General features: G+C 35.9%; 1 protein-coding gene across 1 annotated transcript in view; it reads right to left on the bottom strand.

Moving 5' to 3' along the window:
* Positions 1-6,548: 6,548 nt before the first annotated feature.
* LOC124162639 overlaps positions 6,549-15,632 on the bottom strand; it is a 29,448-nt gene continuing 20,364 nt past the window's right edge. The window contains exons 4-5 of the mRNA XM_046539230.1: positions 11,492-11,653; positions 6,549-6,900 (exon numbers count right to left, since the gene is read on the bottom strand). Coding sequence (XP_046395186.1) covers positions 6,620-6,900; positions 11,492-11,653 — 443 coding nt within the window. The 3' untranslated portion in view covers positions 6,549-6,619. The remainder of the gene's footprint in view (positions 6,901-11,491; positions 11,654-15,632) is intronic.

Below are 15,632 nucleotides of genomic sequence, written 5' to 3'. Positions count from 1 at the left end.
GTAGTATTGTAATAGTTAATAGGGTAATATCTAAATTTTTTGGGCTGAATTCATTTGGATGAATCGCTGAATATAAACAATAATTATTTATTATTCAGCGATTCACTTTTGGGGGGAAGTGATGTAAGGGTGTCACTCGCCGTCTCGTGCCGGCTCGGCTCCACTCTCGGTGTAATGGAAGAATCGCAGAGTCGCGTTCGAGTGATGGGTCCAGTATCTGAAACTCTCTGAAACGTGGCAACCTCTTGCGTGGGATCCATCCTCGTGCATGACTCTGACACCCTACTCCGATTAACAACTTGCTCTCGCGTGGGAATTGGTCTCCGCGTATTCCTCCAACACTTTATGCCGTAACACGTTGCAGTATCTTGGCGTGGGAAGGCGTATGATGTGCATGATCATGCGGCCTTTTTCCGGCCAATAGGAGGACGCTGAGAGGGTCACGAGACGGACGCGACACGGGAGGAAGCCTCTTGGAGGGAATAGACTGGGGAGTCTTACGCTGTAGCTCGGAGGGGGAGCTTGTACCTGTGCTAGTAACAATTAAACGTGTGGAACCAGACTTGTCATCTCATTCTGCCTTCTACGAACCTGGCCCTTCCTATAAGCTTAGTGCTTACAACCTGAACAATTCTTTATTTTGAGATCATAAGAAATGAAATTCTCAATCATCAATAGAAAATAACAAAAAATGCATGCCGTATTTTTCACATGAAAAAGAGAAATATTATGATTTCGCATCGATTTATTAATGTGAATCACGAAAAAGCTTCATAACATACACAGATTTAGTTTTGAAATACTTGAAACCAAAATTTTTCCCTTCGGTTGACGCTGAGGTGTGAAAAAAAGGAAAAAAAGCAGGAATCAAAAATAAATTTCTAATTAAAATCTTTCGCTTTTTTGACACAAATCAATAGTTTTTTGAGTGGTTATAAAACAAACTCCATTTTAAAAGCGTTTTCAGGTGAGGATATTTCGTAATAAATATCTTTTTAGATTTTTTTTTGCATCATAAAAAATCATCAGATATTGCTATGTTTTACCAAAACATGTTTGCGATTATTTTGTCTGAAAAAAATTCAGAATTTCGTTTTTGCATTGAATTTTCTAAATTGAGTTAAATAAGGGAAGTTTGTTTACAATGAAATATGATGTTAACGCTGTTTTTGTGACAGGAAAATTCAATGATTTTCTTCATTTGATTGAAAGGAAAAGTGTTTTTGTGTATCAATTTTTTAAGATACCACATTCATTCTCAAACATGTTTTACGCTTAACGAAAAAAAAGAGCTGTAAGGAAAAATGTTTCGACAACATCCAAATTAAGAAAGCATTTTTTAAGTAATAAAATTTATAAGATTTCAATTTTGTTCCAATTGTCTTTTATAAATGCTTGAAAATGTTATTGCACATGGAACAAATAAGTTTTAAAACTTAATTATTTGATAAAGCTATTATTGACATAAATTAAAGTATAATTAAAAATACAAAATTTCATTGATATAAGTGCTAAGCTGAAAAAATAATTTGAACATCATATTTGCTAGGAAATAATTCAAATGATCTTGTTTTGCATTAATTTTTTGGCATGGGTCTACGAAATTTATAAACTGGTATATATTAAAATGCTATGAAAAAATTTTTAAAATGCGATCAGTATTTTATGACAAGGAAAATATTTATCAAAGATGATTTTACATTGATTTTTCTATATTGAATGAAAAAAACAATTAGCATACAATTTAATGTAATGCAAAAGCTCTTTTTTTGACTGGAAAATTAAAAAACTGATTTCGCAATGATTTTCTTGACTTGAGTCAACAAAAATATTTTTGAGTGGAAATGTTTTCAAGGTACTAAATTCCCACAAGCAATATTTTTACGGTAGACGATAATCAAAAGCGATAGGTAAAAATGATTTTTTTCCAATGTCCAAATTCCGAAAACATTTTTTACGTTATAAAATTTAAAGGATTTTGATTTTGCTCTAATTTTCCTTACTTTAATGCATGAAAACATAAAAGGGTGGTTTCCTATTATTTTTTTATTGCCTATATCGAAAGATTATTACTCCTGGACTACGTATTTCACGCTTTTACATTTTTAAACGTCGATATCTATTTTTCGCGATAAAATGAAAAGTGAAAAATTTCAAGCGCGCGAAAACGCGACGCGTAAGTATGAATGCCGGGAAATCTCTCCGTGTGACGTATTTCTCGTTCCCGCTGCCACCCTGTGAGGTGACCTTGAGGCGAGTTGAGCGCTGATACGACGCAGGCTGCTAGCGGGTAGCTGAGTACCCTGCTGGCTGGTAGCGCTTGGCTTAAATAAGGATACCTTATCAAATGAAGAAAACTTTCCGACCTTAGCCAGTTTTAATAAGTTATTATTAAGACATGTTTCCCTGAGCTCTGCGCCTCATGCATGCATTGGTAATCTCAGACGATGTATAACTCCTATCTTCTCGTATAGAAACTAGGTCCCTGTGACGTCACGTGGAGTGGCATCGCATGGGCGCCAATCTGGCCCTTTTCAAATGAGGATAAAAATGGACCATTGCCATTCGTCTAAACCGGTATTTCTAAAACGAAATAATTTGTATATTATGAATACAGTAATGGTGGGCAACGAATCGCGATCAATGCCTTTCGTTTTCTTTGATGAAGGAAACTACCCTATTGTAGAAGGCTCAATTAAGTCTAGAAGTTCAATTTTTTAACAAAATACATTTTTGGCATTGATGAAAGTATGACGAAAAAGAAAAAAATTCAATGATTTAAACAATTTATAAAAATAAATTTAGGACACCATTTTTGCTTTGAAGTAGTTCAAATGATCTGTTTTTTGCATACATATTCAAGGTAAGAGTAAATGCCTTTCTAGAAGGAATTCAACATTGATTATATCGAAGTTGAAATTGAAGATAAATTCTGAATCTGGATATTGGCATTGTATCATATTACATCAATGTTCATTGATCTGCATGATATATCTCATATATATAATATATCTCTTTCATTAAACATAAATTTGAAAGACCTACATGCAATTTTTTTAGAATCGAAGCAGGAGAGGTATATGGTAGAGGAGTTGACATATTGACATGAAATATTGAGATGACAGTTTTTCAGAAAAAAAATGTTCTTCATTTTTTTAACTTTTTCAGTATTGGTCACTAAAAATTCAAAATGTAGAGAGTCCACTTGTCTACAAATATTAACTTTTCCATACTCACACTAAACAATTGCTGCTGTAAAATTATAGGCTTCCAAACATCTAACTTTCATTTCTTGGTAGATTTCAATTGCTAACAGAGAAATTTCCCATCAATATTCACAATGTTTTCTTTTATAGAAAAAGATGAATCTTAATTCTCAGATAAAATGTCTATGTCGTTTAAAAATGAGTTTTTTATGCCTGCCAGAGTAAAAATTTGTTATAAATCTACTCTTCTCAAGAAATTTCATCATTTTTATGAATGAATGCTGAAACACTTATAAATAGATCCAGGATAAAAATACCATCTGCTCAACAAAAATGATGTTTTCAATAAAATATTTTATGATGATGACATTTGTTTATTTTTTAGGTATTTGTCTGTTGAATGGAGGATTTATTGCTTTCTTTTACTTATAATTTATAACTTATTATTTTTAGTGTATAATGAAAACAAAATTTGTGCAATGGAGAGGTGATTATATCACAGAACAATCAATTGTTTTTGGCCAGAGAAAAAATATTAATTTTTGATGTAGAGAATGTGCATTTCTTCATTAGTAACTAATAATAGCCAAGGAATAAAAACGTAATGTTTTGATAGACAGATGAATATATTCCTTTGGCTTCAATTATTTTCTGTGTGCAAATATGATAATTTTAAATTTGAGGAGATTCTCTAATTTATTAATAATTCTATAATTCATTTATTCTAATATATTTTAGTGTGCTCATACATCACACTGAATTTTTGAAGACTAGGTGAATAGCTCTAAGAGTTAGCATTTTTTGATGTGGGGAAGAATAAATGCTAATTTGTTTTTCATTTTTCATACATATTTCTCAGTTAGCATTTGACAGCAGGGGAATAAAAACCTGACTCTTTGATGAGGGGGTTTTCTAACCAACGCATATTAACATAAAAATATCGATTACTTAAGAAGAGAAGCTTTTTTACACTCATAGTATTTTATAAGTGTGTGTGTGTGTGTGTGTATAAAACGCTGAATGGTGAAAGACCAGATGGACAAATCTGAGAAATTACATTTCTTAGCTGTGCGGATTGAAAACTGCGAATATTTGAAGAGTTCTTTGCTACAAAACATCTGAGAAATAGAAACATAATTTAATATGGAATAAACATAAAATAAACACAAGGTTTTTAGTGTGTGAGCATAAATTCTCCTATAGGGGGAGGTTATTTCACTCTGGTACCATTTCTTGATAGTTTGCAGAAATAAAAGCATAAACCAATTTAATATGTAATTTTTTTAGTGCGTTCGTGTAAAAAATCAATTGTTAAACAAGAGATGGGCCTTAATTATCATAAAGGACCTAAGAACTTTTAAAGAGAACAGTGAAAAAGCTAATTTGTGGAACATGATGTAATCATTTCTTAGAATTAGAATTTCTAATGAGTTGGAGAGGAAATGCTGATTTAGGTTTTTAGCAATTTCCCACTGCCAAAAATTAAAAACCTTATTATATTAGAAGGATAATTTTTTCCCATTTAGCTGAGAATTTCAATTTGATGAGCATAAAAGGAAGTATTTTATTAGAAATATTAGTTTTTTGTCATCAATTTGTTTTGGGTGCAGGTGGATTTTTTTAATTTCAGAGGTCTAATTCTAAGCAATATTTCTCAGAATTTGAATTATCTGGTTATGGGGGAGAAGAACTATTCATTTTTGACCCAAGGGTATTCATTCATATAGCTTTGTTAGAAGATTTAAAATTCGAGGAATATAAACTTTATGGTGAGCAGATGGATACTCTTCATACACATTAATTTATAGCGTATTGCGGTGAGCATATGAGGTGTTTTTTTAACTCTATTAGTATTTTTTTCAGTAAGTGGATAATGAGAAGGTAACACACAATTCCAAAAGATTTGGTAAAATTGCTCAGAAATAGCATTTTGTACGGGATATGATCTGTTAATTTTTGATGAAGTGGTTTTTATGGTGTTTATTTTTCTCAATTTGCAATTTTCAACACTGATAATTGAAATGAAGACATGTCCATGAAAAGATAGACATTTTTCTCATAGAATGATTTTTTAAAAATTTGACCATCAAACAGGTTAATTTTGAAGATGCAATGATTGGCACTTTTTTAGTGTACAACGCTGAAATACTGAATTAAAGGGATGAGGAGATTACTACTCAGTATGTATTAGCATTTTTGTGATACGGGATGGTATGAATAACTTTTTATATGTTTCCATAAAAAAATTTAAACAGCAAGGAATAAAAAAGTTTACAATATAATGAGAAAGTGGATTTTTGTGAAAGATCAATTTTATAGTCTGAAAGCCTAATAACGTTAACTGTTAAATAAGGCTCCTTGCTCACACACCGATTTTGGACGGCCAGCCAGGGAAAAAGGTTATTTTTAATCGGTGTACTCGCACACACGCCAGATTTTAACCGGTAAATCACTTGCTAGTTGCCGTGTTAAACTGTCTTTTCACTGGTGCTGGTGCGTGGTTGGTCATTTTGCAAACTCCTATGCCCTCCAATTGTTCACTATTAGAATATGGATGGACGATATTTTACAGACTGTCCAAAATCGGCATGTGCATGAGAAGCGTAAGGGATGACTTATTGGCCTGTTTGTTTTTTTGAGAGCAGGTGACCCTGTAAGAGATTATGCGATAAATTCTCAGGATTACCATTACTTTGTTGATCAAGAGATGAAATTTGGATTTTCAACGCAGAAATTTATGCATACAATTTACGCTAATAATTTTAAAGAGCCGAGCAATAAAGATATTTTATTTTCCGGGTAATTAAGTTGATGATGATTGTTATATTTCTTTGTTTTTTCGGGCCAGATGGCCTTTGGCCTTATTTCATATATTTACTGCTGCATCAGTATGAGTTTGATTCTCTGTATAACGTCGTCGTATTCCGTCAACAGAGCTACATTACCAGCATTACAGAAAATGTTCAAGTCTTGTATTTCTCTGCTATAATCTCTCTCAGTTTTTAACAAAAGTGTTCTATCGATTCAGATAGGTTTCCATGGAGAATTTAATAAGCATTCGGGCAGCCTCCCTTCGTTCCAAGGATCTTCCCGCTAAGTACTCGCTCCATCCATACCTTCTGTCTCCTCTGCATCTCATCTAGAGATGGCCTCTCCTCACCCACCATGTCCAGAACTTTGTCGTTCCTCCTCCTCTCCTTCCTAAGCTCTTTCCTGTTCGTGAACACCACCTGTGCTCAGGCATTTTTTTTAATTTTAATTACCTCATTATATAACCTGAGGAAAACTGAAAGAGAGTTAAAGGTGAAAGGATAAAGGAATTGAGACCGATTAACGGACTAATATTTTTTACAAGCCTTTTATTTTTTATGGCAGAAAAAAAGGTATCAAAATCACAATTGGTTGCTGCGATGCTATTTCGTTGCGGGCTGTTTCCCCGCCTCCCCTCCCTTTCCTCCCTCTGCTCGTCCCTCGAGAAGCGTCGCTATGCGACCCAGGATCACGTTGTGCTTCTTGAGCTCCTCGCCGATGTCTCGGAGACCACCACTATCGCCCCCTCCAGCCCCCACCGCACTGCTCTGGTACATTCGGCGCAGGGCTTGGCCGGCGGAAATCATCGGGTACGGCTGGGGATGGGCAGCCGCTCCTCCAGCGCCACCCGTGGAAGTCAATGCGTCGGTGGAGTTCACTTCGCCTGCGATACAGGGTTATCATGTCGATGGCTAAGTTCTAACAACACGTACCGCAAATTCAGCCCGTTTGAGAGAGGTATCTTAACACTAGAATGCCCGGATTGGTCGATTCGACCCAAAAGAGAATATTTGTGTTGATTATTTTGAATGGAAGAGAAATTTTTAGACTCATATTTCATGACTTCCAATTGTTTAGTTTGATTAACCACTGTGCAAATGTTAGGCCTGATATTATTATTATTATTTTTTACATTTTTTGCCATGCCCTGATGGGTCAGTTTGACCCAGTCTATCAAATACATTTGAAGCCTTTCTACTTTCCCATTGCATTCAAGTTAACGGTGTGATTTATACTGATTTATTGTCACAATGCTATTGTAACTTTTTTGAACGTGATGCCATTGGAAATCATTGCACCTCCCAAACCCATCAGATGGAAAGTAATAGGTATTCACATGTTTTTGGAAGCTAGTTTCCCATAACACCATAGAAATTGTAGAATAACTACAATTTTAAAATTTTATCCTAATTACCTTTTTTTTCTACTGCCCTCCAAAATGCTTTAAAAACAATATTAATAAATAAACTGGGAAGGAATTAAGTATTTTTCGTAAAAAATGCAAACATTGTCATATTGGGTCAGAATGAGCCACTCAGGCATAATTGGGTGTAAGGATTGGTCGGGCTTGCTAGTGTTAAATAAAGTGTAACAACATTTCCCAGACGGCACAGGAATTTTACGTATCTGAATACGAGGGTGGACCATCAAGATACAGGAAATCGCGCTTAAGAAGTTGCTAAAAAGTATTGTTTCTTTATTTCCTTTAATGACGAAAAAATATACAAGAGGACTGGCAAATTCATATGCATCGATAAAATTGTATCTCATCGATAAAACTGTATTCGGTTTGGGACTATTTTCTTTCGCGGGTGATGCCATTACTCCTAGGAAGAAGGCCCGATCAAAGCCTGCACAAGCTTAGGAGATCGCGATGTTTACGAGACGTCTAAACACATTGCAGGGATTTTTGTGGTTAAGTTGGTGAATAATAGAGTGTCTGGTAATGGTGAAGTTTCCCTTATTTTTTAATTTTATTCACTGGGCTTCAGAAACGTGTTTGTGAGGTATTTCTTTGTTAAAAATGCCTTTCGTGCATGACAGTTTCTCTAGGTGGCTGTGGTATTGTCGTGGTGTAAGGGAAACTCCGGGACATGGTTCAAGTTTTAGCTTTCCAAAAGATCGTGAGTTGAAGAAGAAGTGCATTCGGGTGATAAGAAGAAAACATTTCACCCCTACGAAAAACAGGAAGGTATGTTTTGTGTGTGTGTTTTGTTTTACAATGTAACTCTTTCTCGCTGTAATTATATTTGGATGTAATTTTAAGTTAGTGGCTTCGGGATGTTGATGCATCACTTCAAATGGTGATTCAAAATTTTGTAGCAGCAATTCATTTGAAAATTCTTGCATTTTAGTTGTCTTTTTTGTATTAATTCATTCGGTAAACGTGTGGTTAAGGGAGAAAATAGGAATAAGCAGGCAAGTTTATAGAATCGAATATTGTTTCATAGCTTGCCCAATGGTTTGTTATTCGTCGGCTTTCATCATTTCAAATTATCTTATACTATAGTTTAAAATAAAGAAATATACAGGTATACAATTATTTACGAGCCTAGTAATTTGATTTCTCATGCAGAAATACCAAAAATTGGAAATGATGTTGTTGGAATGTATAATAGGTTGGCAATAACCTCAGGGGGATAATTTTGTATAAGTAGGGTTGGTAGCACTATTTTAGTGTGTGTTTTGTTTTACAATGTTTATATGTATATCAGTGCGTGTTTTCTAACAAAGTAAGTACATTAGTGAGTTGTTCTCTATAAGTGTTCCCTACCTTTATACAATAACTGTGCCAATTAACAATAATACGACAGATGTGACCTAGTAAGTTACATGGTATTTTTATTAATTATTAGTTTCAGGTGTGAGGGCTTCACATCACACCTTGTGATATCAGAAAATAATCTGTGGTCTTGGACGAGAAGACGGGGAGAAAATTCTTGTTGAATTGAAGGCGCCCAGATCGGAGGAAGGTGCCATTGCTTCGCTGTAACCTGTCGTCAAGAAGAAAGACGTCGTGGCAGTAGTGACATACAGATCTAAAGTGGATGTGGAATTATTTTGTGCAAATGGGTGCTGTGATAGTGAACGTTCATCGGAGGAGGCATTGAAGATAGTTATTATGTATCGGCCGGTCCTCTTTTAAATGATTTTCATTTCGAAGAGAATAAGAGTAGGTAATTGTTTCGCCAAATTAGATGTGGGTTAGAAGAGAAAATTGGAAATATTATTGTGATTGACTAAAGAAAATAAATAGTATCTGTAATGTATTTCTGTGTTTTTTTCTTTCCTGCCTCGTAAAAGGGCCAAGGGTATATAAGGTATAGGGCCATGGTAGGTAGTTATCGATTGTGCTGCGTTGGATACATTTTTCGATCGTGCCAGTTACGATATATCTAAATTTCGACTTAAACGATTGAGATTAGCCTAAGCGCTGTGTTCCTGCGCGCTTCGTATCCTTTCGAAAGCACTTCGTAGCGGACATTCACATGCTGCGTACGCGCTTCGTCGACAGGCCGTGAACGGAAATTATCCATGACGAAAAGCGACGGAGCGGCCTAGTATCCCCGTAGTCAATGGGTACTACGCACATACGAATTAGATACGGAGGTTTCTGTGCCGTCTGGGTTGAAAAATAAAATACACGCAAAAGAAACAGCTCTTTGTATGCAAACGAATGTTTCTTTTTTGTTTTTACATGAACTTTTTGGTTTTTAATTTCAGTGTTCCAATAAAAAATATTAATCGTTATTTTTCTGTTCTGAAAAGTTGCTATATTTGAGATACGTGTAGTTAGAACTTAGTTATCGATAACCATTATTATTTCTGTGCACTGTGGAGTCACGCTAATCTGAACATAACAATATCTGTGGCGAAAATGTTTGCACTCTATAACAACAGAAGACATTTTTATTAGGAATTGAGGACTGCCTATGTGCCAGGAGCGTCTTCAGCGTGTAAGTGTGGATGCGTCGAAGAAGAAGGTCTTTAAAATGAGCGCACTCTCGTCCAGTTACATACGCGATCCTATCAACTACGTGACAATGAAGATTCATCCTTTCTTATCAAACAGTTTTTACTATCATTTAATCCGAACAATTAAGCAATCCGAACTTGTCTTTTTCCAAATTATTTCTTTTTAGCGGAACTAATGTATATTTAACTTAATACTAACTCTAATAAATGTACTCAGTTAGTAACGTCAAAATGGGAAGAAAAGGGGAAAAATCAATTCTCTAGCACTAGAAATGCGAGATTTTTTTTGGCATCGTTTAGAGCGGCAATAGTCATTTTGACTAAAATTATTTCATCACTTCTCTAAAAGTTGGTAACATCGATTTGTTTAACGCCGACGAGGCGCCAAAGAAGGGACAAGTCGACTCACTACGCATCGTTTTTTAGCGTCTACCATCTTCTGATTTATATTATGAAAGATAAACGACCTCCTAGCAGCATGCGCTGGATGAATTTTGCTGTGTTAGAGGCGTGGGAGGGGGAGAAGCGAGCGTGGAGGGGAAGGGATCGGCCTGCGGCTCTGGTATCCGCGACGCTGCGTGGGCGTTGGAATATTTTCTTCGCGGACGCGGACTCAAATTAGGCATTTTGTGGCTAAACGGTGGCAGATACGTCAAAATGCACGAAATTTTTGCCCCAATAGGTCAGTAACTTGGCAAAATCTATAGAGAATGACCATAAAATATTATATTTTTCGAATTTTTACCCTCCCCCCCTAAATTGCATTTGAGCGAGGGTCAGGGGTTCACGTACAGGTCTCAAATTTTTCAGGCCTTATTTTTGATCGGTCCCACAACTTTTTTTCATTGGGCCAGATGGATTTGATAAAAATCGATTTTTGCGATCCGCCCTACTGTACATACCCCCCCGCATACTTCGTCCCGCCAGAACACCTTCAAGCGATCGCATAGACCGAAAATGTCCCCGGCGCGATGCCAGGGGATCGCACACTTGTAGAGCGGTGAATTCGAAAAGGAGATAGCTGTAGCGTTCGGAGCTTCGTGTTTCTAGCATATGCAGGCAGGATTTTTATCCTTCTCGTTGCAGAAGAATAGTTTTCTTTTATAATCCATTCATCTTTGGGTGTGCACTTGCTAACATGCGTATACGCACGCGCCGCCACTGAATGTAAGTATGTAATTGCAAATAAAATTGTAATGAAGTCAACTTTTACCGGAGGAATACCGTGGAGACCATAAATTAATCGAATAATAAACAGATATTACACAAATATTTTATTCAACAGCTCACAACACATGTTTCGATAATCCTCATCTGGTACTATTTACATTTATCATTCAAAATAGGCAAGTGCATGTCATCACCGTCATGACGTGACGTATTCATCACCTGGCGATGATTGTAAAGCAATTGAAACACGTGCTGTGAACAGTTGACTAATATTAATGGTCAGTGGGATATCTTTGTTTGCCGTTGTTGAGTGGCTGAGAGAGACTCACCCGTTATCAGTGGCGAGGTTTTGATTGCGTTTTCGCATCCCCCCTCGTCCCTGCAGTCTCCGAATGGACAGTTCACCACTCCGTCGTTGACGTATATATTCAATATGCAGACGCCGTAGCCGCAGTTGAACATTGGCTGCGTTATGTTCGTGTCCTCGCAATCTGTTAAAAGAAAAAAAGTCCCGTAAATACAGCTGAAAATCATGAAATGACTTCAAAATTTTGAATCAATTTGAAACAACTACGAGAAAACTTTCCACATCACTTCCTGGGTTTATCTTAGCACTATGAAATGGAAGAGGTATTGTAATCACCGCTCAGTAATGAAAATAAAATAAAATTACTTCTGTGGAACCAGGTTGGTGAGGTGGCGAAAGTGGCATATGAGGGTTTGTGATTAACACTAGGAGGACGGGATTTCCGCGCTACCTAAGACGGCATCATTTGACCCTTAAAATTTATTTTGGAATAAAACGCCTCATTTTCATCCAATATTCAGTTTAATCGTATTAATTGTTGAATCAGTTCATTAAAAACATTTAACATTATTAAATATTATTTCTACTGTCAAAAGTTAATGACAATTATTTTAAAAAATCATGAACTATTCCATATCTAGTAGTCGATTGCAAATCTAATCGTGAAAATACATGCACTCAATACAAAATTTGTGTTTTATATCCAAACAATAGACACACTAGGTTGTAAAATATGCATGTAATTTTTAAAAAATTATTGCTTTGTTGTAAATCTCAGTCAGTATTTTTTCTGCGCTGTTTCCACAAAAAATTTTTTTGCACCGAATGCGTACATTGGACGATTTATTCAACTACATCTAAATTTACATACTACCCCGCAAGCCACCTAAAAGGCGTGCGGCAGGGGGTGTTAGGACACAAGCCATTTGCGCATGAAAAGGAGTTTGGAAAATGGAAAGGAAATTGGTGCAATTCGGTGATATTTGGCACCTTTTTCTATTTAGTGCTCGTGGAGATATGGCTGATGGATTTGGAGACGTGCAAATAAATTGATACATGCTATCCATAATATATACTCAAGCTTTGTTTTAATTATGAAATAGGATGGTCTCTGGTATTCTTTTATTCGTTTCGAAAATAGAGTCGTCTGAGATCATATTGCTTAGTAGAAATACATTATTGTTCTATTTTGCCTGATTCTACGCAAGAGTATGGCCTAAGGAATTTTTGAACACTCGCGTTGAATGGATTACATGGCTATTTTAGAAGTCATAGATATTCGTGTGTCACGTCTGTTTTTTCAGATCGTCCCTGTAAGATAAGTTTTCTATTTTTTTCTAATTTTCTACTAGCTGGATGGATGGAAAATGATTGTTACAAGTTACATTTATTCCTGAACTCTTGTATGATACGGTCAATTTAGTAACCATATATTTCCCCAACGCTTGATTTCATGGCCAATCTTCATCTTTGCCACAATATGGACATTCATTTAGGCTGTATTTTCATTTCACATCTGTCAAAACCAGTTGCTCGATTCCAAATTTGTCTGGTTTATTTGTAAACCTGATGAGGCGATGATGAAAAATAATGTCTCTAAGAGCTCTGAATCTTGGCCGATAGGAAAAAGTCATGGGGTATGTGATGATTTTCTGGTGTGTAATACAATAATCACTTAACAATAAAAGAAATACAAAATTAAAATATCATAATTGCATGAATTTCACGCAAATCAAGCATTGAGAACGTATTATTTCCCTTTGCTACCTATAAAATATTGAAAGATTGAGCACAACGAGTCACTATGCCTAGATTTTGGAATACAGGTAGGAGCCCTTGGGACGAAATTGGCATTGAACCGGGTACTTAGTGGTTCAAAATGAAGCAAATTATCTACCATACTAGTCTCTTGCTGATTATATGCTATACATAGCACAAAATTGCCCACTGGCAAAAAAAGTAGAAAATTGTGCGAAAAATATTTGTGGGTCAAATGACCCCAAGCCGTCCTTCTAGGTATAACATGTCATAAACAATGAAAACAAAACATTATGGTTGAATTTTCACTAATTTATCAAAATATTGCCCAAAATGAATGCAGTGATAAAGTTTCAAAATTTAAAAAAATATTTTAATTAGAGAAAAATAAATTTGAATAGGGTTGTTCACCATATTTTTTTTATTTAAGAAATCGAAAGATCGTGCTTCAGAAGGAGCAATGACAATAATATTATGCTATTTTCTTCATTGTACATGTTTAGAGAAGGCTTTAAACAGTGACAAATTTTACGTTACGCCAAAAAGCCCTACTTCCATCTTGAATTGGTGTGTGACGTCACAAGCCTGTAGATGCCCTACTGCAGTGTTTGAAGTGGCTCAGCAGGGTTATTCCACTTTTTTTTAAAGATCTCCAGCGTCTGCCGCCAGATCAGTGTTTAAATAAAATCCAAATTTATCCTTTAATAAGAGTAATAATAAGCAAAATTACCCTTACTTGTACATATTTATTGCTCATCATATCACAAATAGCACTACAACGCACACATTTCACGAGCTGTCTTTTTGATACGTATAATCAGTATATTCCAAATCAACTGATTCAATAAAAAGCTTGGCTCACAATAAATATAAAACACTATTATGTAACGCTAATAAAACATGACAATCGGTTTTCCAATCACTCTGCACACACAAAAGAATTTGCACTCCTTGAAGTTCGTAAGGATTCTCCACACCTCACTTACCACTCATCACTAACGACTTAGAATCAGTTTACGTTATTTTACATTGACATTACGAAGACAATGAAATGAATAGGCTGAAACAAATTATTAAACTAGCTAAACCAGTTATTGTAACATCAAAAAACTTCGAATTTCACTTTCACTATTACCGTAACCAAAATATGACCAAAACAAACAACAGCGCAACGAAATTCGTGAAATGTAAACACTGACGAATGCTCCAAATGATTTGGCAATAGGTAATAAAATCAAACAGAACTTAGAGGCGAACAAACGAATGAAAATTAATATACGTTCGATGTATCCTCTAAGTACAACTAGCTCAAATATGAAACATATCCTTCGCAATAGTTAGATACCTTAGATCGAAATGTATAGGGTTGATTGAACCAGCATGGAAGAAATAAATAATTTCGTCGAAGATGTTACATTCACAACTCACTTCACTTGTCGCTTCACTCTTTACTTCATCGTCTATATGCAATCAATTCACTCAGGGGTACATTAAGGGCACAAATTTTGTTCACTTGCACTAGCGGCAAAATGAAAGTTCACTGCACGTAGGTAGTTTCCTTGCAAATGCAGCTATACAAAACTTTCAATTCCTGTCAACAATTACACTACATACGTTGCCTGCCTAACTTGAAGAATGGATTTTATGTCGCCTTGATCCATCCGGAAGCTTCATGCACAACATAGGCCATTTCAAAATAAGGAATAACCTTGGCAAATGTCCAGTCGGCATGCAGAGTGCTCAGCTTGGCATCGAGCGATCGAGGGTACAGGCCAGCCGTACAGGCTTGTTTCGTCATCACCTCTATTTCAAGATGGCGGACCGTTTTTGGCGGCGTTTAAAATTGTTCGAATTTTTATTGCTAATAATTCCATCATTACTTTTTCAACGCATCTGTCATTCATTCCAATCAAAATGAAATTACATCAGAAGTGATATACATTCGTTTTTTTAGACCGTTTTGATAGGCTTGAACAACCCTATTGTGAAAATGGGCCAATGACCCCTGCCGTCCCTCTTAGTGTTAAATCCTGGAGGAGAATTTTCAGAGACTGTCCAATCCCAGCTTGAGTGCTTTGTGGAGGACAATGCAACACGAACGCATCCGTCAAATGGTGCATCCGTCCGTCAAATGGTGCATGAAGCTGTGCCTATATTCACAAGAAGTCTTATTCCGACGCAGGGTTTCTCTCCACTGTTCCCTCCTAACCCGTACCCTCACGGGGCAAATGACCTCGCCTGTCGGTCGCCATACATCCCATACTAGGTGACATATATATTTCCTTGGCTTTCGGTAACACAATTGCTATCATGAAAAAAATATATGTATGTACAAATAAATTCAGAGTTAAGGAAAGAAAGGGATAGGAACATATAATGGAAAAGGACGAGGACAACGGTGCTGT

Source organism: Ischnura elegans, chromosome 7, assembly GCF_921293095.1.
Source record: "Ischnura elegans chromosome 7, ioIscEleg1.1, whole genome shotgun sequence".
Classification (NCBI taxonomy): Eukaryota; Metazoa; Arthropoda; class Insecta; order Odonata; family Coenagrionidae; genus Ischnura; species Ischnura elegans.
The sequence above is the reverse complement of the archived record's forward strand: the minus strand, read 5'-3'. Positions and strand labels throughout refer to the sequence as shown.